The sequence below is a fragment of the Pan paniscus genome, chromosome 12 (assembly GCF_029289425.2).
Source record: "Pan paniscus chromosome 12, NHGRI_mPanPan1-v2.0_pri, whole genome shotgun sequence".
Lineage (NCBI taxonomy): Eukaryota > Metazoa > Chordata > Mammalia > Primates > Hominidae > Pan > Pan paniscus.
The window spans coordinates 94507907-94528901 of NC_073261.2; the positions used below are offsets into that span (position 1 = coordinate 94507907).

The 20995-nt window shown below is 39.1% G+C and overlaps 1 protein-coding gene across 7 annotated transcripts in view; it reads left to right on the forward strand.

Moving 5' to 3' along the window:
- MEMO1 (mediator of cell motility 1) overlaps positions 1-20995 on the forward strand; it is a 144085-nt gene that overhangs the window by 29851 nt on the left and 93239 nt on the right. The window contains exon 1 of one of the 7 annotated variants that reach the window (XM_034952882.3): positions 18592-18702. The exons of 5 other annotated variants lie outside the window; for them this stretch is intronic. In XM_034952882.3, coding sequence (XP_034808773.1) covers positions 18633-18702 — 70 coding nt within the window. In that variant the 5' untranslated portion in view covers positions 18592-18632. Of the gene's footprint in view, positions 1-18591; positions 18703-20995 lie in introns of those variants that run through there. One more of the 7 variants, XM_055108090.2, reaches the window with a different exon arrangement.

Below are 20995 nucleotides of genomic sequence, written 5' to 3' on the forward strand. Positions count from 1 at the left end.
TGTATAGATAATTTCTTTTAGGTGTCATTATGCCTGTTTGTAGCAGTCTGTTGCTTTCCCCCTGGTTGTTGGTTTTCAAACAAGATCCTGTGGTTGGGTGTTTGGAAAATAAATTTATTGGAATTGAGTGAAGTTAAGTCTTGAATTTTTGGTAACTTTCTTGGGAGTAAAATACATGAGTTTCCCTTGTATTAACTAAAATGTTGATTTTGTTAAGGCAAATAAATGCTTTTCTCCCTTGGTTCTTGTTTGTGGTTTCATTTGAAGTTTGAATATAGGATTAATAAATATCACAATGTTTTAGAAAAATTAGGCCAAATGTGGCAAGGAAGAACATTTGTTTGGTGATTATTTTTAACATTTGGATACATGGCTTTCATGCCACAAGTCAGATAATATATTGTTTAGGTTTTAAGGCAGAGAGATAGGTTTACGTTACCTTAAGTAGTGGAGATTTATTATGGGAAGGTAAATGACATAAAAGTCCCAACTGCTGCATAACAAGGTGTCAGGAAGAGAGAGAGTGGTTGAGGAAATGGGCAGTCATTGAGGAAACCAGGGAGCTCTAACTACTTTACTCTAACTACTCCTGCTGTGGTTCTCAACTAGAGGCTGTAGTAAGAATTGTTTGTGGGGCCCTCCTTCAGATCTGTTCAGTCAGTCAGTCTTCTTTAGTAATGGGGATTGTCTATTTTCTTCTAAAACTCTGTATATGATTCTGATAAACACTTCTTCTCTACTATTTTGACATTAGGTTATTCAAGGTCAGTTTCTTCTGAATTGGTGTACGATCGACTATTTAAACTGTGTGAGGGAGATGGGAAAGAGTTGGACACTGATTAGTTTATCTAGTCACCATGTTTACTTTGTATAGAACTCTTGCTGCTGAGACTACCGTATTGGCTTCTGGCTCTTCCTGATTTAGTCATCTGTTGCTAGATGGAAGGGTCCTGTGATATTATGCCTTATATTACCATGCTTGGTACTACTTGCCTCTGCATTTGGCTGTGGTCAACAAGTAATGCAGAAGTGACTAGAAGTTACTATAGATATGGGTTTAGAGGTGGCTTTTCTGTGCAGGTAGAAGTTAAATTGAAATCCCAAACGCCGTGACGTTCTCAGTGGGAGAGTTTTCCTTTTAGAGGGAATGTATGGCTGAAATACAGTGAAAAATGTTGGAGAAGGAGGCTAAAACTATATCCTATATCATCTTATATAGGATTGGTAAAATAGTTTGTGTTTTATTCTAATTATGATAGGAAGCCATGTGAAATGACAGAGTTCAAGTAAAGAAATTTGACTCATGCATTTAAAAATGTTATAATGGAGCAATCATTGAATGAAGAACAATGACTTAAAAATAAAAAAATCTAAAAATTATATATTTATTTTTATAGACAGGGTCTCATTCTGTCACCTAGTTGCTACAGTGCAGTGGTGTGATCATAGCTCATTGCAGCCTCCAACTCCTGGGTTCAAGCAATCCTCCCGTCTTGGCCTTCCAAGTAGCTGGGAATGCAGGTGTTTGTCACCACACCCAGCTAATTTTAAAATTTTTTGTAGAGTTGGGGGTCTTGCTTTATTGTCCAGGCTGGTCTCCAGCTCATGGCTTCAAGCAGTCCGCCTGCCTCATCCCCTCAAAGTATTGGGATTACAGTTGTGAGTCACCGTGCCTGGCAAAATATTTTAAAATTTCCTTGCTAATGTAACTTTGGCATCAATATAATTTAATCATTAGTTTCCGTTCTTTTTAAATTTAAAAGTACTGTTTTTAGATAACTGAGTTAAGACAGTTTCTTTCTTTCTTTCTTTTTTTTTAAATTAAGATAGTTTCTGATTTGGACTTGGATATAGTCTATCTATAGTTTGTCCATTATCTGTTATATTAATAAATGGCTAGTTTCTACATATCAGTCAATAATTATTTACTAATTACATAGTAACATTTCACAGGGAGTTGTGGGAAGTAGAAAATAAGTACAAACGAGCCCCTGCTACAGTTCAGAGGAGCCAACACTAGAAGTTATCAATATCTATCTTTAAATTGTGATTTTTCTGACAATCATCAACTAAAGCAATGGCGTGGCATTCCAGTACTATGGTGTTTTTAGCTTGCTTTTTGTTTTTTAAAATTCAGACTCACAGTTTTTTAATTCTTTATTTTTTATTTTTAAAAAATTGGGATTAAAATTACATAACATTTGCCTTATTAACCATTTTTAAATGTATAGTTCAAGGCATTAAGTACATTGACATTGTGCTGTCACCACTGCTGTTTATCCATAGCAGATTCACAAATTTTGATGATTTTCTGAAAAATAGGAATTAAATATATTTTACTTAATATATGTAATTATTAATAAGTGTGAAACCTCATGTAAAGATCAGTTTAGTATTAGTTAACTTTTAGAGACAGCAAAGAAATAAAATGAACTTTAGGGATAGCTCTTGCGTTAAATGTTAGGATTCCTGTATGTGATTATTGTTAATATTTTAATATCAAGTTAAATAGTTAGGCATTGTGTCCCCACCCAAATCTTATCTTGAATTGTAATCCCCAGGCGTTGAGGGAGAGACCTGGTGGGAGGTGATTGGATCATGGGTCTGGTTTCCTCCCTACTGTTCTCATCGTAGTGAGGAATTTCTCACGAGATCTGATGGTTTTATAAATGGCAGTCTCTTCTGGGCTTTTCTCTTCTCTCTCCTGATGCCATGTGAAGAAGGTCCTTGCTTCCCCCTCACCTTCTGCCACCTCCCCAGCCATGTGGACCTGTGAGTCAATTAAACCTCTTTTCTTTAAAAATTACCCAGTCTTGAGTGGTATCTTTATAGCAGTGTGAAATACATCAAGACTTTTTTTTTGGGGGGGATGGATAATCATTTCATAGAATGGTAAAATCTGGGAAAATGTGATTCCGTAGGCAAAGTATTGCCTTATGAAAAAAATTTTGAGACATACCTAATGTGTAAAGATGGCCATAATAGAAGTAAATTATTAAATGTTGCTTGGGAAAATACATTTCAAAAGAAAAAAGATACTGAATAACAAGGAGACAAATTAATGGTATCCAGTGTTTGGGGCTTTGCTCAAAATGAGAATACGCATTTTAGGCCAGGCACGGTGGCTTAAGCCTGCAGCCCCAGCACTTTGGAAGGCCAAGGTGAGAGGATCACTTGAGGCCAGGTATGGGCAACATAGCAAGACCCCATCTCTACCAAATATTAAAAAACTAGCCGGTCATGGTGGCGTGTGCCTGTAGTCCTAGCTACTCGGGAAGCCGAGGTGGGAGGATTGTGTAAGCTCAGTGAGCTATGATGATCATGCCACTCTGCACTCCAGCATGAGTTTCTGGATTCTCTTTAATAATTACAGCCAACATTTTTTGAACCTTTACTATATGCCAGGCATTTGCACTTGCATTTCTCTTTTATTTTATTTTTTTTGAGACAGAGTCTTGCTGTCTTGCTCAGGGTGGAGTGCAATGACCTGATCTCGGGCTCATTGCAACCTCCTCCTCCTGGGTTCAAGTGATTCTCCTGCCATAGCCTTCTGAGTAGCTGGGATTACAGGTGCCCACCACCACGCCCAGCTAATTTTTGTATTTTTAGTAGAGATGGAGTTTGACCATGTTGGCCAGGCTGATCTCGAACTCCTGACCTCAAATGATCCTCCCGCCTTGACTTACCACAGTGCTGGGATTACAGGTGTGAGCCACCGTGCCTGGCTGCATTTCTCTTTTAATACAGCGGTCATATGAAGAAACTGAACCTTGGGTTGTTCAAAGTCACGTAGTTGGTGCTGGTTTTTCAACCAGGTGACTCTGCAGTTGGAGCTCTTAATCACCATGTCATATTGTTTGTTTTAATAAAGCATAAGTTTTAATAAAGCAATATCCTAGATTATTAACCATGTATGTTTACTTGAATATAAAATATTAGAAAATAATTTAACTCATACTACATATTTTATTTTGTGAAGTTTCATAGTGTAAAATAAAAGTAAGGGTATGCTGGGCATGGTGGCTCATGCCTGTAATCCCATCATTTTGGGAGGCTGAGGTGGGTGGATCATTTGAGGTCAAGAGTTTGAGACCAGCCTGGCCAACATGGTGAAATCCCACCTCTAACAAAAAATGCAGAAATTAGCCAGGCATGGTGGTGGCGGTGGCAGTGGTAGCGCACACCTGTAGTCCCAGCTGCTTGGGAGGCTGAGGCAGGAGAATCGCTTGTACCTAGGAGGCAGAGGTTGTGGTGAGCTGAGATCGTGCCACTGTACTCCAGCCTGGGTGACAGAGTGAGAACCTCTCTCAAAATAAATAAATAAATTAAATAAGTAAATAAATAAATTAATTAAAAGCAAGATAATTTTAAGAAAATTCTCTAATGTGTAAAATTAAAGATGTTGTTTTCCTGCGGTCATCATTGTGACTTAAGGTTAAAGATTTTAGCCATGCATGTTGCTTAAACTATACAGTGCACATGATTGAATGTTACTCTTGTAAATAATATTTTTCAAGCATGAGAAGTCCTAAACCTTCAGTGGCTCCCCATTGACTGTCTGTCTATACAGAAAATGAGCAAACTGCTTAACCTAGGTTTTAAAGGGGTCAGCTATTCCAGCTTTCCCTTTCTCAACTATGCAGGTTTTTGTTTCATGAACTGAATTTGTCATATCCACTTCTATGCTTTTGTTCATGGCTTCTTTCTGTTTGAAATACCCTGCCATCTTCTGCTTCTCTATTTCTGCTTTCTAGTTTATCCCTTTTTCTTCCCAACATTTTCCTTCTTCTGAACTCTAAATCCTTTATTAGGTGCTGTATATATCCTACCTTGTTTTATTTAGTTGTTTACCCAACTAGATAGGTCTTTTGATGGAAACGGCTGTTGCTGGTGCTTTTTTGTAGTTAGTGTCCTATACACAAAGATCTCAATAATTGCTTGCTGGTAAAGAGGATAAGCCATATATGCAGTCTCAGTAATGTTGCTTAATTAACATTTTCATTTTGTTCATCCTGTCTCATAAATCTCGTTTATAATCTGAAAATATATATTCTTGCTTGAAATATTTTGGTGTTTAATTTCATCAGGAAATGAAAGACTCTCTAAAAGAAAAAAAGCTATATTTTGTATTGATTAGCAAAAATAGCAAAAAAATTATGATCATAGTAATATGTGAATTTTTAGAAATGAATATTCTCTTGACAGTTGAGATATTTAATTATCCTTACTTTATATTGGTTCTGAAAATATATTCTTTCTTTTTTTTTTTTTGAGACAGTCTTGCTCTGTCACCCAGACTGGAGTCCAGTGGTGTGATTTCAGCTCACTGCAACCTCTGCTTCCCAGGTTCAAGTGATTTTCATGCCTCAGCCTCCTGAGTAGCTGGGATTACAGGCATGTGCCACCATGCCTGGCTAATTTTTGTATTTTTTGTAGAGATGGAGTTTCACCATGTTGGCCTGCCTGGTTTCGAACTCCTGGCCTCAAGTTACCTGCCCTCCTCAGCCTTCCAAAGTGCTGGGATTACAGGTGTGAGCCACCATGCCTGGCTGAAAATATATTCTTTATAGTTCTGAATTATACTTTCTAAGTTTGGAATGTACATGGAGAAAGCATTTAAGTTTAGCTTTTTTGTGCTGTTAGTGTTTTTCTACTTCCAACTCTATTTAAAAATTTTAAACTATGAGAATTTGCTTCCCCATTTGATACTTTATCTTTTCCTCATCCATTGTTCAGTTGTGGAGTACTAATCTCAGGGGAAACATTTATTAAAAGTAATTGCAATTAAATTAGCTGGGTATGGTGGTGCACATCTGGAATCCCAGCTACTCGGGAGGCTGAGGCAGAAGAATCACTTGAATCTGGGAGAGGTTACAGTGAGCTGAGATTGTGCCACTGTATTCCAGCCTGGGTGACAGAGTCAGAATGTCTCAAAAAAGCAAAGAAAAGAAAAAGGAAATTTACTATATTAAGAGTCTTAGTTGGAATTAAAATTTCATATTCATAATTTATGGGCCACTTGAAGAGAAAGTGATTTGTATGTACAGTCCAACTCTGGACATTGTGGGTTCTTTTTTAATTGTCTCTATATTTTTAATATATGAGTGTATTTTTTAGTAATTTTTAGGAATGTGACTTGTTAGCACTAATGCTTATTTGGACATCATTTTCAGCATTTTTGATTTTTGCCACATTTAAATGTATCAGAGTTTAGACTCCTTTCTTAGCTCATCATTAAAGTGTTCTGCTTCTTAGGAAGAAATGAAACTAGGACACTACTGTCTTTTTTTCTAGGTACACACTAATGGATGTGGAAGCTAAGTGCTGTACTCTTGAGATCTGGGTGGCACCTCCCATGTGTCTAGGAGATAGAGTATGGGTTCAAGAGGAGTATGGGCTTTTACATAACTGGTCCCCAAAAGTCCCAAAATGTTTATGTATTGCCTGCTGACTCCTCTGACCATCACAGAGATCAGGAGATGAGAATTTTCTTCAAACTCTAGTTTTGTCTAAAGGAGCTTTGTCTCAGGAGAATGCATAATTTAGGTATCATCCTACTTACCAAACTGGTGTGCATGTGTATTTCTTTTTAAATAATTCTTTTACATTAGTTTTACTTTCCTTTTGCAGACTAAGTAGGAATAAACGTTATTTATTTATTTGTTTGTTTTTTTGAGATGGAGTTTTGTTCTTGTCACCCAGGCTGGAGTGCAGTGGCACGATCTTGGCTCACTGCAACCTCTGCCTCCCAGTTTCAAGCGATTCTCCTGCCTCAGCCTCCCGAGTAGCTGGGATTACAGGTGCCCGCCACCACGTCCAGCTGATTTTTTGTATTTTTAGTAGAGATGGGGTTTCATCATGTTGGCCAAGCTGGTCTCAAACTCCTGACCTCAGGGGATCCACTTGCCTCGGCCTCTCAAAGTACAGGGATTACAGGCATGAGCCACTGCGCCCTGCCAATTTTTTTTAAAATTTTCATGGTATTCCTCTTATGGCTTAAGAAAATAATCAGCAGAGTACCCCTTAGAACTTTTATGATTTCACTACCAATTTTTTTTTGGTTTGTTTTTTGGTCCTTTTAGAGATGTATTTTCACTCTTGTTGCCCAGGCTGAAGTGCAATGGCGCAATCTTGGCTCACTGCAACCTCTGCGCCTCCCCGCAACCCTGGCCCCCCTGGGTTCAAGTGGTTCTCCTTCCTCAGCCTCCCAAGTAGCTGGGACTACAGGCGCATACAACCACGCCCGGCTAATTTTTGTATTTTTAGTAGAGACAGGTTTTCACCATGTTGGCCAGGATGGTCTCCATCTCTTGACCTCGTGATTCACCTGCCTCAACCCCCCAGAATACTGGGATTACAGGCGTGAGTCACCGTGCCCAGCCGCAAATGTTTTAATTGTTACTTAGAAGCAAATTTGAGTCATTGGAAAAGTATATAACACCTTAAATATTCATTACATAAACCATCTTGTCAGGGATAAGTACCTTGGTTTTCTTAAATAAGTATATTTTGAATGTAAAACTGAAAGTGTGATTTTCCAACCAATATATTATAGTAATTGGCATTAAGTGTTGCACATTTAAATTATTAACTGCAAATGATGTCATAAATTGATCTAACTTTGTTGATTATCAGGCAAAAACGTGGTGAATAAAGGAAGTGCCCCTATTTTTGTATTACAGAGGAAGTTAGCATGTTTTGTGAATATCCATGATATTAAACTGTTACAAAAGATTGGAGGGAGGGAGGGAGCGAGCGAGGGAGAAACAATTAGCAGTTTCTGCTTTAACTAATTTTTTATTTTTATCATACTTATGAACTCCTGTAAAAAGATTTATCTAAATTGTCTTTTTTCTTTGTTGGTTTTATTGAGGTGAAATTCATATAATACAAATTAGCAATTATAATGTGTGTATTTCATTGACATTTAATACATTCACAATGTTGTGCAACTACCACCTGTATCAAGTTTCAGAACATTTTTCTAACTCCAAAAGAAAACCCCTATTAAGCAGTCACTCTCCTTTTCCTCCTCTTATCCCCCATAAACCACAAATCTGCTTTCTGTCTCTATGGATTTAGCTATTTTGGATATTTTACATAAATGAAATGGTATTGTATGTGACTTCTTGTGTCTGGCTTCTTTCACTTAGCATGGCACTTTCAAGGTTCATTCACATAGTAGCATATATCAGTACTTCATTCTTTTTTATGACTGAATAATACTTTATTGTATGTATATAACACATTTTGTTTATCCATTTATCTGCTGACGGACATTTCAAAAGACTGTTCCACCCTTTGGCTTTTGTGAATAGTGCTGCCATCAGTATTTGTGTAGAAGTATCTCTGTTTAAATACCTGCTTTTAATTCTTTTTTTTTTTTTTTTTTTTTTCTTCCCGAGGCAGAGTCTTGCTCTGTCACTGAGGCTGGAGTGCAGTGGCATGATCTTGGCTCACTGCAACCTCCGTCTCCTGGGTTCAAGCAATTCTCCTGCCTCAGCCTCCCAAGTAGCTGGGATTACAGGCACCCGCCACCACACATGGCTAATTTTTGTATTTTTAGTAGAGACGGGGTTTTTTCACCATGTTGGCCAGGCTGGTCTCGAACTCCTGACCTCAGGTAATCCACCCACCTCGGCCTCCCAAAGTGCTGGGATTACAGGCATGAGCCACTGTGCCCAGCCTGTTTTTAATTCTTTTAGATATATACCTAAGAGTGGAATTGGTGGGTCAGTGGCAATTCTGTGTTCAACATCTTTAGGAACTGACAAACTTTTCCACAGTGACTGCACCATTTTAGAGTCCTACCAGCAATATATGAGGATTCTAGTCTGTCTCTTAGCTGTCACTTGCCATTTTCCCTTTTTTAAAAATAACCGTCCTAGTAGGTATGAAGTGGTAGCTCATTGTGGTTTGATTTACATTTCCATGATGGCTAAAGAGGATGATCATCTTTTCATGTGCTTATTGGTCATTGTATTTCTTCCTTGGAGAAATGTCTATTTAAGTCCTATGCCCATTTTAAAATTGGGTTGTCTCTTTTGTTGTTGAGTTGTAAGAGTTCTGTATATATTCTGAGTATTAATCCTGTATGTGATTTGCAAGTATTTCCTCCCATTCTGTAGGTTGTCTTAGCTTTCTTTTTGAGATGGAGTCTCACTCTGTTGCCTAGGCTGGAGTGCCGTAGCACGATCTTGGCTCACTGCAACCTCCATCTCCTGGGCTCAAGCAATTCTCCTGTCTCAGCCTCCTGAGTAGCTGGGACTACAGGTGCACACTACTATGCCTGGCTAATTTTGGTATTTTTAGTAGAGAAGGGGTTCACCATGTTGGCCAGGCTGGTCTAGAACTCCTGACCTCAAGTGATCCACCTGCCTTGGCCTCCCAAAGTGCTGGGATTATGGGGGTGAGCCACTGCATTTGGCCCATACTATTCTCTTATCCTTTTCTGTAAGGTAATTAGTAATGTCTTTATTAAATTGGCTTTTAAGTAGAGCTTTTAATTTTTTGTTGTTGTTATATCATTTCTTAATTTGGTATGTTTTTGACACAGCCAGCTTTGTTTCACTTGCTTCAGAAGGTGGGGAATTGAAAACGAATGAGTAATACAACATCCAAAAGTTACTTTGTACTGGATTTTCTGTATATGAGTTCAAAGAAAGGTTCATCAGACCACCAGACCATCTCTCTGCTACATCAGTTATAGAAACATTTGAGAGATTATTATAAACAAAGGTATTTCACATATAATTTTGTGTAGTGCTGTTCCTAGTCTGTGCCTTTCTGAATCTTGTAGTATAAGGCACTTGATATAATTTTATATTATTGAATCTTCCACATGCTGGGTTTTAGTTACATTTCTTTTCTTTTCTTTTTTTTTTTTTTTGAGACAGAGTCTCGCTCTGACGGCCAGGTTGGAGTGCAGTGGCATGATCTTGGCTCACTGCAACCTCTGCCTCCTGGGCTTAAGCAATTTTCCTGCCTCAGCCTCCCGAGCAGCTGGGATTATAGGTGTGTGCCACCATGCCTGGCTAAGTTTTATATTTTTAGTAGAGATGGAGTTTCACTATGTTGGCCAGGCTGGTCTTGAACTCCTGACCTCAGGTAATCCTCCCACCTCGGCCTCCCAAAGTGCTGGGATTACTGGCGTGAGCCACCTTGCCCGGCCTTAGTTGTATTTCTTTAAATTAGGTTTTTGTGCCTGTAGTTCCAGCTACTTGCAAGGCTGAGGTGGAAGGTTTTTTTGAGCCTAGGAGTTCTAGTTCAGCCTGGGCAACATAGCAAGACTCTATCTCTAAAAATAATAATAAAAAATAAAGGGTTTAGGCTGGGCACGGGGACTCATGCCTATAATCCCAGCACTTTGGGAGGCCACAATAGGAGGATCTCTTGAGCCCAGGAGTGCAAGACCAGCCTGGGCTACAAAAAATTAAAAACAAATCATCTGGGCATGGTGATGCAAGCCTGTAGTCCTAGCTCGCTGGGAGGCAGAGTTGGGAGGATCCCTTGAGCCCAGGAGGTCGAGACTGCAGTAAGCTATGAATGTACCACTGTACAACAGCTTGGGCAACAGAGCAAGACTCTTTTTCAAAAAAAAAAGGTTTATGCTTACATTTTTCTGGGTGACTGTGCCTATGTTAGGTTTATGCCTAAGAAAGAGGGCCTACAATCTTTATAATTTAATAGCAAACATATCCTGCAGATGGTAAGAGATCCATATGAATGCATCAATGAGTAAATTAAAACATCTGAAAATGTAACAACAGCAAAATATTAAGGTGGCTTTTGGAGAGAGTTAAACTCTTTTGGTCTAATTTGTAGGTAATTATATGAAATATCTTTGTTTTATTTTGAGATGGAGTCTCGCTCTGTCACCCAGGCTGGAGTGCAGTGGTGTGATCTTGGCTCACTGCAACCTCCACCTTCTGGATTCAAGCGATTTTCCTGTTTCAGCCTCCTACGTAGCTGGGATTTCAGGTGCCTGCCACCATGTCCAGCTAATTGGTCTATTTTTAGTAGAGACGGGGTTTCACCACGTTGGCCAGGCTGGTCTCAAACTCCTGACCTCAAGTGATCCCCCCACCTCGGCCTCCCAAAGTGCCGGGATTACAGGCGTGAGCCACCGTGCCGGCTGAATATCTTTGAACCTGCAATGTTGTTAAAGTGGTCAGTGGTATTAATAAAAAGTGTTCTGCGTATGCATTTGTGCTTTTTTTTTTTTTTTTTGCTTCATCCTGGTGGGAATGATAGTGCATTTTGCGTGTCAATGAGAACTATACAGTTTGGTTAAAAAAAAGATGATAACAGATAGTAAACCTAAGACTCATCAGGAAGCCAGGTTGTATAACAGTGTCTAACATAGAATAGGTGTTTAATAAATGTTTGATTCAATAAAAAACCATGAAACTGCTTGAGTAGTTGGCTAAAATAAAAACGAGGCTGAGATCAACTAAATTAGAATTATGTCCTTTAAACAAGCTACATTTTCTAATACCATAATAAGATTACTGTAGCAAATGTAAAAGTGTCGTGAGATCACAGGGGCAGAATTGTCCCTCTGGAGAGAGGGCTATTGAAAATTACGAAAGAGAGGCCGGGCGCGGTGGCTCATTCCTGTAATCTCAGCACTTTGGGAGGCCGAGGTGGCGGATTGCTTGAGGTCAGGAGTTCAGACCAGCCTGGCCAACATGGTGAAACCCCATCTCTACTAAAAATACAAAAATTAGCAAGGTATGATGGTGCATGCCTGTAATCCCAGCTACTCAGGAGGCTGAGACAGGAGACTTGCTTGAACCTGGGATGGGGAGGTTACAGTGAACTGAGATGGCGCCACTGCACTCCAGCCTGGGCAAGAGAGCAGGATTCTGTCCCCGTCCCCTGCCAAGAAAAAAGAGAAAAGTGAACTTGTGTTATATTTATTACAAAAGTAATTCAGGTAAGTTATAGAAAATTTAGAAAATACCGTGGCCAGGCACAGTGGCTCACGCCTATAATCCCAGCATTTTGGGGGGCCAAGGTGGGAGGATTGCTTGAGACCAGACTGGGCAATATAGTAAGACCCCTTGTCTTAAAAAAAAAAAGTTAATTGGGTGTAGTGATGCATCCCTGTAGTCCCAGGTACTTGGGAGGCTGAGGTGGGAGGGTTGCTTGTTTCCAGGAGTTTGAGGTTACAGTGATTGTGCCATTGCACTCCAGCCTGGGCAACAGAGAGAGAGAGCCTGTCTTAAACACACACACACACACACACACACACACACACACACCCAGAAAAGATTTAGAAAGTATAGATAAATATAAAGCTGAAATAAGTCACTTGTTATCCTAATATCTTTTTTAAACTTTTTTCTGTCTATAAAAATGAGATCATTATACACATATGTGTGATATATATGTGTATACACACATATATGTATATATAGACATATGTGTGATATATATGTGTATACACACATATATGTATATATACACATGTATATATGTATACACACATATATACACGTGTATATATATACACGTATCACATATGTGTATAATGTGTATATATACACACATATCACACATGTATATACGTGTATATATATTATGTATAAAGCAGGATATATATATATAGCTTTGTAGCCTGCTTAAATCACTTACCAGTAAGACTAACATGAGACTTGGTGCTGAAATATTGGAGATTAGGAATCCTGCCAGAAAGTCTCCTGTGTATTTAATATAGTCTTACTTATCAAATGGCCAGCTGGATATAGTGACTAGATTTTCCTGTGTATGGAATAGACATTATTGGGAAAATTGGTTTGTCCATATCATTTATTTAAAATCACAGTATTAATAATATATATTATGCGCATATGGTAGTCTACTTACCTACTTGTTTGGTATTTTAAACTTCTTAGTTTATCAACCATTTTTTTAACTTTTACTTTAAAATTAACAATTTTATTATAAATATGCTGTAAACTGCACCAGGACTTTTAAAGTATTTTCTAGTTTATGAGAAGAAAGAGTTAAAAATGGAATGGAAATGTCCTCTTTAGAGAACATATTTACTATCTAAAATTCTGTGATGTCCATCTATGATGGACAACAATGACAAATTTGAATGAAAACAAAAAAACAAATAGACATCGAATTGTGAAACAAACAGAACACTTAATTTATATGTTAGGAATTTTTGGGAAAGCATGGAGATTGGAATGCAAGGATATGGACTGAAGAGTAGTTTTGTTGTCAGGGAAACAATTGAAAGAAAAGGAGACCTCCTTTGTAATTAATCTGACACTTCTTGGGGGACTTGTCATTGTGCAATTTGGTCACTAACAGAACAGAGGCTGCACATTAATTAACTGGACTGTTTGCTACCAGGAGGTGTCCATAATACTAGAAATCTACTCATACTATTAGTAGTGGCAAATAGTGCAGGATTTAGGGAATTCTGGGTCAGGATATCAGCATGAGAGCTCCTGAACATAGTTCTACCATTCCATGGTGGAAGTGTTTGCAGTCAGCCCCACTTGGGTGTAGACATCTTTGGGCCCCTTGGTGTTAGTTGAAGCCAGAAGGAGCTCAGATCTGCAGATGCATCCTATTCCCGTATTTCCCCTACAAAGCATTTTCATCATTCCTTTTTTTATAGATGAGGAAACTGGCTCAGACAGATGTTCATTGGTTTGAGAACGCTCCCAGAAATTCTGCTTCAGTCTTTCTGGGTCAGCCTTTGGAGAGTCTTAATTTTTATTAAGCACAGCAGCTAATTCTATTCTATTTGGCTCTTGACCTACAGATTGAGACACACAGGTAGGACTCCTGACTTTTGGTTGGCCATTGTGAGTTTTTACTTCCATTTTTCTTTTTCTCCAGAAAAATGCTTACCCATCATTGCGAGTTTTGATTCGTATTATCTAAGTATGTTGGTCAGTCTCTCATTCTTCCAAGGCCTCAGATGACTCTCCAAGATAATATTTGAAGATAGAGGTTATAATAATTGCACAATAACTACTTTCTGTACTTTACATAAACAATTTTTAAAAAATGCGTGTCTGTGTTTAGTGGGGAAAAAAACTCCCACTAAACACAAACAGACATTTTCAAAAATCTATTAAGTTTTACTAAGAAATTATACTTTTATTAGGCCGGGCATGGTGGCTCATGCCCTGTAGTCCCAGCACTTTTGGTGGCCAAGCTAGATGGATCACTTGAGCCCAGGAGTTTGAGACCAGCTTGGACAACATCGTGAAACCTTGTCTCTACAAAAAATAATTAGCCAGGTGTGATGGTGCGTGCCTGCAGTCCCCAGTTACTTGGAAGGCTGACATGGGAGGATTGCTTGAGCCCGGAGGTCAAGGCTGCAGTGAGTCGTAATTATGCCACTGCACTCCAGGCCAGGTGACACAGCAAGACCCTGTCTCAAAGAAAAAATTATAGTTTTATTAAAAATAGTTACTGACTATTGGCCAGGCGCGGTGGCTCACGCCTGTAATCCCAGCACTTTGGGAGGCTGAGGCAGGCAGATCACGAGGTCAGGAGATCGAGACATCCTGGCTAACATGGTGAAACCCCGTCTCTACTAAAAAATACAAAAAAATTAGCTGGGCGTGGTGGTGGGCACCTGTAATCCCAGCTACTCAGGAGGCTGAGGCAGAGAATGGTGTGAACCAGGGAGGCGGAGCTTGCAGTGAGCCGAGATGGCGCCACTGCACTCCAGCCTGGGCAACAAAGCGAGACTCCGTCTCCAAAAAAAAAAAAATAAATAAAATACTGACTATTGACTGGTAAATGATTGGGACCTATTAATATTTCTCACACAGCAATTTTTATTTAATGAAATTATGTCAATAACTATAAAACAGTTTAGTATGGATTACTATTTCTGTCCTTTATAGAACAAAGTCCTGTATTATCCTATATTTATACAAAGCTTTTTTAAATTATAAAAATACTTGGTTATTATAGAAAAAGTTTGAACGTATAGAGATGACAAAAGAAAGTATTCATAATTTGACATCCCAGAATAATCACTGAAAGCATATTGGTGTACATCATTTACAAATGTGGCAGTGTTTACTCAGGTTGTTTTCAACATAAATACAATATTTTTCCAAAGATTTTATTTTATCTCTCTTTTTATTTTTTTCATTTTTTTTTTTTGAGACAGAGTCTTGCTCTGTTACCCAGGCTGGAGTGCAGTGGTGCGATCTAGGCTCACTGCAACCTCTGCTTCAGCGGAAGTTCAAGTGATTTTCCTGCCTCAGCCTTCCAAGTAGCTGGGACTACAGGTGCGTGCCACCATGTCTGGCTAATTTTTGTATTTTTGGTAGAAAGGGGGTTTCCTCATGTTGGCCAGGATGGTCTTGAACTCCTGACCTCAAGTGATCCCCCTGCCTTGGCCTCCCAAAGGGCTAGGATTATAGGCGTGAGCCACCGCGCCTGGCTAGACCTAGTTTTAATGGCAAATAGTTATTAAAGACAGTTCATACTTACTATTCGTCTTTCAGAAGAAAGGTGTCTACTTGAAACTCTAATGACAGATCACCGAATAACCAGTAGTGGTAACTAACACTGGCTGGTAAGTGAGAACTTAGTAAAATTCTGTTCATCCTAAAATAAGTCTCTATTTAAACAGTGGAGGTATACAGAGCCATTTTTGTAAGTATTATATGGGAATGAAGGGATGGTATTTGGAAAGAGGCGCTAACTGCATGTAGACTTGTGAGAATTTTTGCTAGTTTTCTCACTTTTTGAATGAGGAGATTGGGCCAGTTGAGCTCTTGTTTGTTTAGTACTTTAGGAAAGGGTGGAAAGAGTTGGCTTTTAGCAAACATATGTTTAATATGTGTTATTCCATTTAATGCTTAACCACTCCATATAAAGTAAGTGTTTTATCCTCATTTTAAAAATTTTAATTTTATTTTATTATAAGTTCTAAGGTACATGTGTAGGATGTGCAGGTTTGTTGTAAACGTATGCCATGGTGGTTTGCTGCACCTGTCAACCCATCACCTCGGTATTAAGCCTGGCATGCATTAGCTATTTTTCCTAATGCTGTCCCTCCCACAACCCCCTGACAGGCCACAGTGTGTTGTTCCCCTCCCTGTGTCCATGTGTTCTCATTGTTCAGCTCCTACTTATAAGTGAGAACATGCAGTGTTTGGTTTTCTGTTCTTGCATTAGTTTGCTGAGGATGATGGCTTCCAGCTTCATCCATGTCCCTGCAAAGGACATGATCTCATTCCTTTTTATCCTCATTTTTATAGATAAGGAAACTGAAACTTAAAAGAGTTTTGTTTAGGTCACATACCCAGGTATTTCTGGCTTTATCTTCATTTCTTTCCCTTATATTTACTTCGTTCTCATTTATAATATTCTTTCCAACTCTAAAATTGTGGTTCTGTAACAGTGGAAAGAACACTGTAATGAACCCTCATTTACCCCATTTACAAGATTGTTATCCTATGGCCGACTTGTTTCATCTGTACCCCTTTATAGTTGCCTCCCAGCATTAGTTTCTCCCACCACATTACTTTGACACAGAACTCACCATTCCCTCCCTCCCTTCCTCCCTCCGTCCCTCCTTCCCTCCTTCCCTTCTTCCCTTCCCTTCTCTTCCCTTCCTTCCCTCCCTTTTTTCCCTCCCTTTCTTCCCTTCCTTTCCTTTCTTTCTTTTTTTGATGGAGTTTCGCCCTTGTTGCCCAGGCTGGAGTGCAATGGTGCGATCCTGGCTCACTATAACCTCTGCCTCTCCGGTTCAAGCGATTCTCCTGCCTCATCCTCCCAAGTAGCTGGGATTATAGGCATGCGCCACCACTCCCGACTAATTTTGTATTTTTAGTAGAGACAGGGTTTCATTATGTTGGCCAGACTCGTCTCAAATTCCTGACTTCAAGTGATCCACCTGCCTCAACCTCCCAATGTGTTGGGATTACAGGGGTGAGCCGCCGCACCCAGCCTCACCATATCATTTCATCTGCAGACATTTCAGTATATAGCTCTAAAAGAAACTTGAACACCTGTGAAAAGAAGGGACTACAAATAAAAAAAGAAACTATTTTGTAAAAATTTAAAACATAACCACAATACTATTATCACTGTAAAAACAACAGTTCCTTTCTGTCTACTCAGTGATTTTTATTTAATTTTAATTTTAATTTTTATTATTTATTTATTTATTTGTTTTTTGAGATGGAGTTTCGCTCCTGTTGCCCAAGCTGGAGTGCAATGGCGGAATCTCGGCTCACCGCAACTTCCGCCTCCCAGGTGCAAGTGATTCTCTTGCTTCAGCCTCCCGAGTAGATTACAGCCATGCGCCACCACACCTGGCTAATTTTTTTGTGTTTTTAGTAGAGACGGGGTTTCTCCATGTTGGTCAGGCTGATCTCGAACTCCTGACCTCAGGTGATCCACCCGCCTCGGCCTCCCAAAGTTCTGGGATTACAGGCGTGAGCCACCGCACCGGGCCTACTTGGTGATTTTTATAATTTCTTTTTAAACTGCTTGAGATTCATGTAAGACCCCATACATTTTAATTAGTTGGTATGTCTGTTAAGTCTTTAATCTACACATTTCACCTCTATCTCACTTTCTCGTTTTCTTGCATTAAAAAAAAAAACTGTGTTTGTGTGTGTGTTTGTGTACATGTATGTGTATGTATAAAGAAACTGGGTTTTGACTTTCAGACATCCTCATACCGTGGAGGCTGTGATGGTGTTCAACGTTTTTCTGTCTCATGTATTTTATACAATTTGGTAATTTGATTTAGAGTATTACTGTCTAATATAACGTAAGCCATAAATTTAAGCCATATATAATTTGAATTTTTCCATATATACTTTTTTAAAAAGTGAAAAGAAACGGGTAAAATTGGTTTGAATAATATTTTTATTTGACCCAGTATATCCACAATGTTATTATTTCAACATATAATCAATGAAATTAATGAAGTATATTGCATTCTTTTTTTGGTATGAATCTTAGAAATTTGGTGTGTATTTTATACTTACAGCACATCTCAGTATTAGCCACATTTCAAGTACCCAGTAGCAGTATGTGGCTAGTGACTCCTGTATTGAACAGCACAGATTTAGAGAACTGATCAGTCAGGCTTTTTGTTTTTATGTCAGGAAATAGAGAATGCCTGACTCTCTTGGTGTGGTGTTATTGGCAGCCATTCATGAACATTGTTTTTATCTATTGATTTATTAGGGCTTGCAAAGTGGTGATATTTTATCCTTCTACCTTCATTTATTATCTGTAATACTTATCTAAAGGAATACTTCCCAACCTTGACTATTTGGTCACACCCCCATCACCTGCCAAAAAACCCTACACAGTTCAAATAGAAAAAGGATAAATAATGCTTGACGTTTTTCTTTTATTTACCAGTTTTCCAAATAATGAATTTGTTTCCTACCATTGTCCAAAAGTAACTGGGGAATATTTTGTTTACAACTGTCATAGATATTTTAGCTTTCCTTGCTTCTTGGAATATTAGTCAGTGTCCTTCAGAGAAACAGAACCAGTAGGGTATGTGTGTCTACACCTTTATAACTATATTTGTATCTATATCTATCTATATCCCTATCTGTAGATCTGTTTATCTTCAATATAGAAAGAGATTTATTTGGAATTGACTCATGCCATTATGGAGGGCTGACAAGTGCCAAGATGTGCAGTCGGCGAGCTGGAGACCCAGGAGAGCTGACGGTGCGGTTTCACTTTGAGTCTGAAGCCCTAAGAAATGGGAGAGCTAATGGTGTGGTTAGAGACTGAGGATTGGTTGGTTGACTCAAGACCTAGGAAGAGCCAATATTTCAGTTTGAAGGTGAAGGCAGAAGAAATCTGATGTTGTTGCTTGAAGGCTTAGTCAGGAGGAATTAGTTCTCTCTTACTTGGGGGAGGGTCAACCTTTTTGTTTTAGGCAGGCCTTCAACTGATGAGGTGGGGCCTACCCACATTAGGGAGGATAATCTGCTTTACTTAGTCTACTGATTGAAATGTTAATCTTATCTAGAAATACTCTCACAGATACATCCAGAAAAATGCTTGACCAAATGTCTGGGCACCCTCTGGTCCAGTTAAGTCAACACATAAAATTAACTGTCACATCCAGGCTCATTTTGTACATTTCCTGCCCTAAATATTGTTGTCAATTAATGCCCTTTGATGATACTTTTGATGATGAAAACACTTTGAGATTCATACTTTTCAAAGCTTTACTTTTAGTGTTTTTTCATTTGGAAAGGTGTAATTTCTTAAAAGTGATTACATTATCTTACACTTAATTTTTAGATGCCTTTTCTCACTTTTGGGAAGGAGGTTTTTGGTGTCTACTCTGTCACTGTCATATTGATGTTTGTTTCTGGTAAAGTGCTTGAGAGAAGCATAGAATGAAAACTTACATCACAGAGTCATACCTAGTAAAATGGATACACGTAGTTTATAGTTATCTCTCTCTCTCTTCTTTCTTTTCTTTTCTTTTTTTTTGGCAGAGTCTCACTCTGGTTACTCAGGCTGGAGTGCAGTGGCATGATCTTGGCTCACTGCAGCCTCGACTTCCCTAGGCTCAGGTGATTCTCCTACCTCAGCCTTCTGAATAGCTGGGATTACAGGTGCATGCCACCATACCCAGCCAATTTTTTGTGTTTTTAGTAGAGATGGGGTTTCACCACTGTGTTGCCCAGGCTGGTCTCGACCTCCTGGACTCAATCCTCTTGCCTTGGCCTCCCAGAATGGTGGGATTACAGGTGTAAACCACCATTCCTGGCCATTCTTTGTATCAACCTGAACAATTTTACCTCTTAGTATAACAACTGAATTACAGACACAATTGAGTTTATCCTCTTCATTTTTTTTTTTACAGAAAAGGAAACAGAGGGCCAGATCTAGTTATTGGGAATGACTTGGTCTTAGAGTCGTCAGCATGCTATTGTGGGAGTTCAGAGCCAGACTAAAATGGCTCAGATTCTTAGCATTGCCATTTACTAGTCATGTGACCTTGAGGAAACTTGATTTTTTTGGTTTATTTATAAACTACAGATAATAACTATGTCATAGGATTACTGTGACAGTTAACCAGGATAACTTTTTTTTTTTTTTGAGTCAGGGTCTCACTTTGTCACCCAGGCTGCAGTATAGTAGCACGATCTTGGCTCACTGCACCCTCTGCCTCCCAGGCACAAGTGATCCTCCCACCTCAGCCTCCTGAGTAGCTGGGGCTATAGGTGTGTGTAACCATGCCTAGCTAGTTTTTTTTTTTTTTTTTTTAATTTTTTATAGAGACAGAGTCTCACTGTGTTGCCCAGGCTGGTCTTGAAATCCGGAGCTCAAGCAATTCGCCTGCCTAGGCCTCCCAAAGTGCTGGGATTATAGGCGTGAGCCACCATGGCTGGCCTAAGATAACATATTTTAAAGAACCCAGTAGTGTGCCTGACACATTGTAGGTACACTGTAAATTCTGTTTTTTTCATGTCCTCCCAGATTGCAGTTTTTTCTGGCATATTGTTGCCTCTTTTTTTTTTTTTTCTGATGGAGCCTTCCTTTATCACCCAGGCTAGAGTGCAGTGGTGTGATCTCGCTCACTACAACCTCTGCCTCCCAGGTTCAAGCAGTTCTCCTGCCTCAGCCTCCTGAGTAGCTGAGATTATAGGCACTTGCCACCACACCCAGCTAATTTTTGTATTTTCAGTAGAGAGGGGGATTCCCCATGTTGGCCAGGCTAGTCTCGAACTCCTGACCTCGAGTGATCTGTCCGCCTTGGCCTCCCAAAGTGCTGGGATTACAGGCGTGAGTCACTGCACCTGGCCTCTTGCCTCCTTTTTGAATTTAACATCAAGTATATCTAAATTAGCTGAAAATAATATGCTTTGCTTACATTTGTTACTTTGTTTATAGTATTTGCTTAGCAAACTTTTTCCCTTAATAGACTAAAAAAATTTGGTCCTTTTCTGAATTTTTCTGGATGACAGTTACTGAAATTTAAATTGAGAAGATTTGGCCA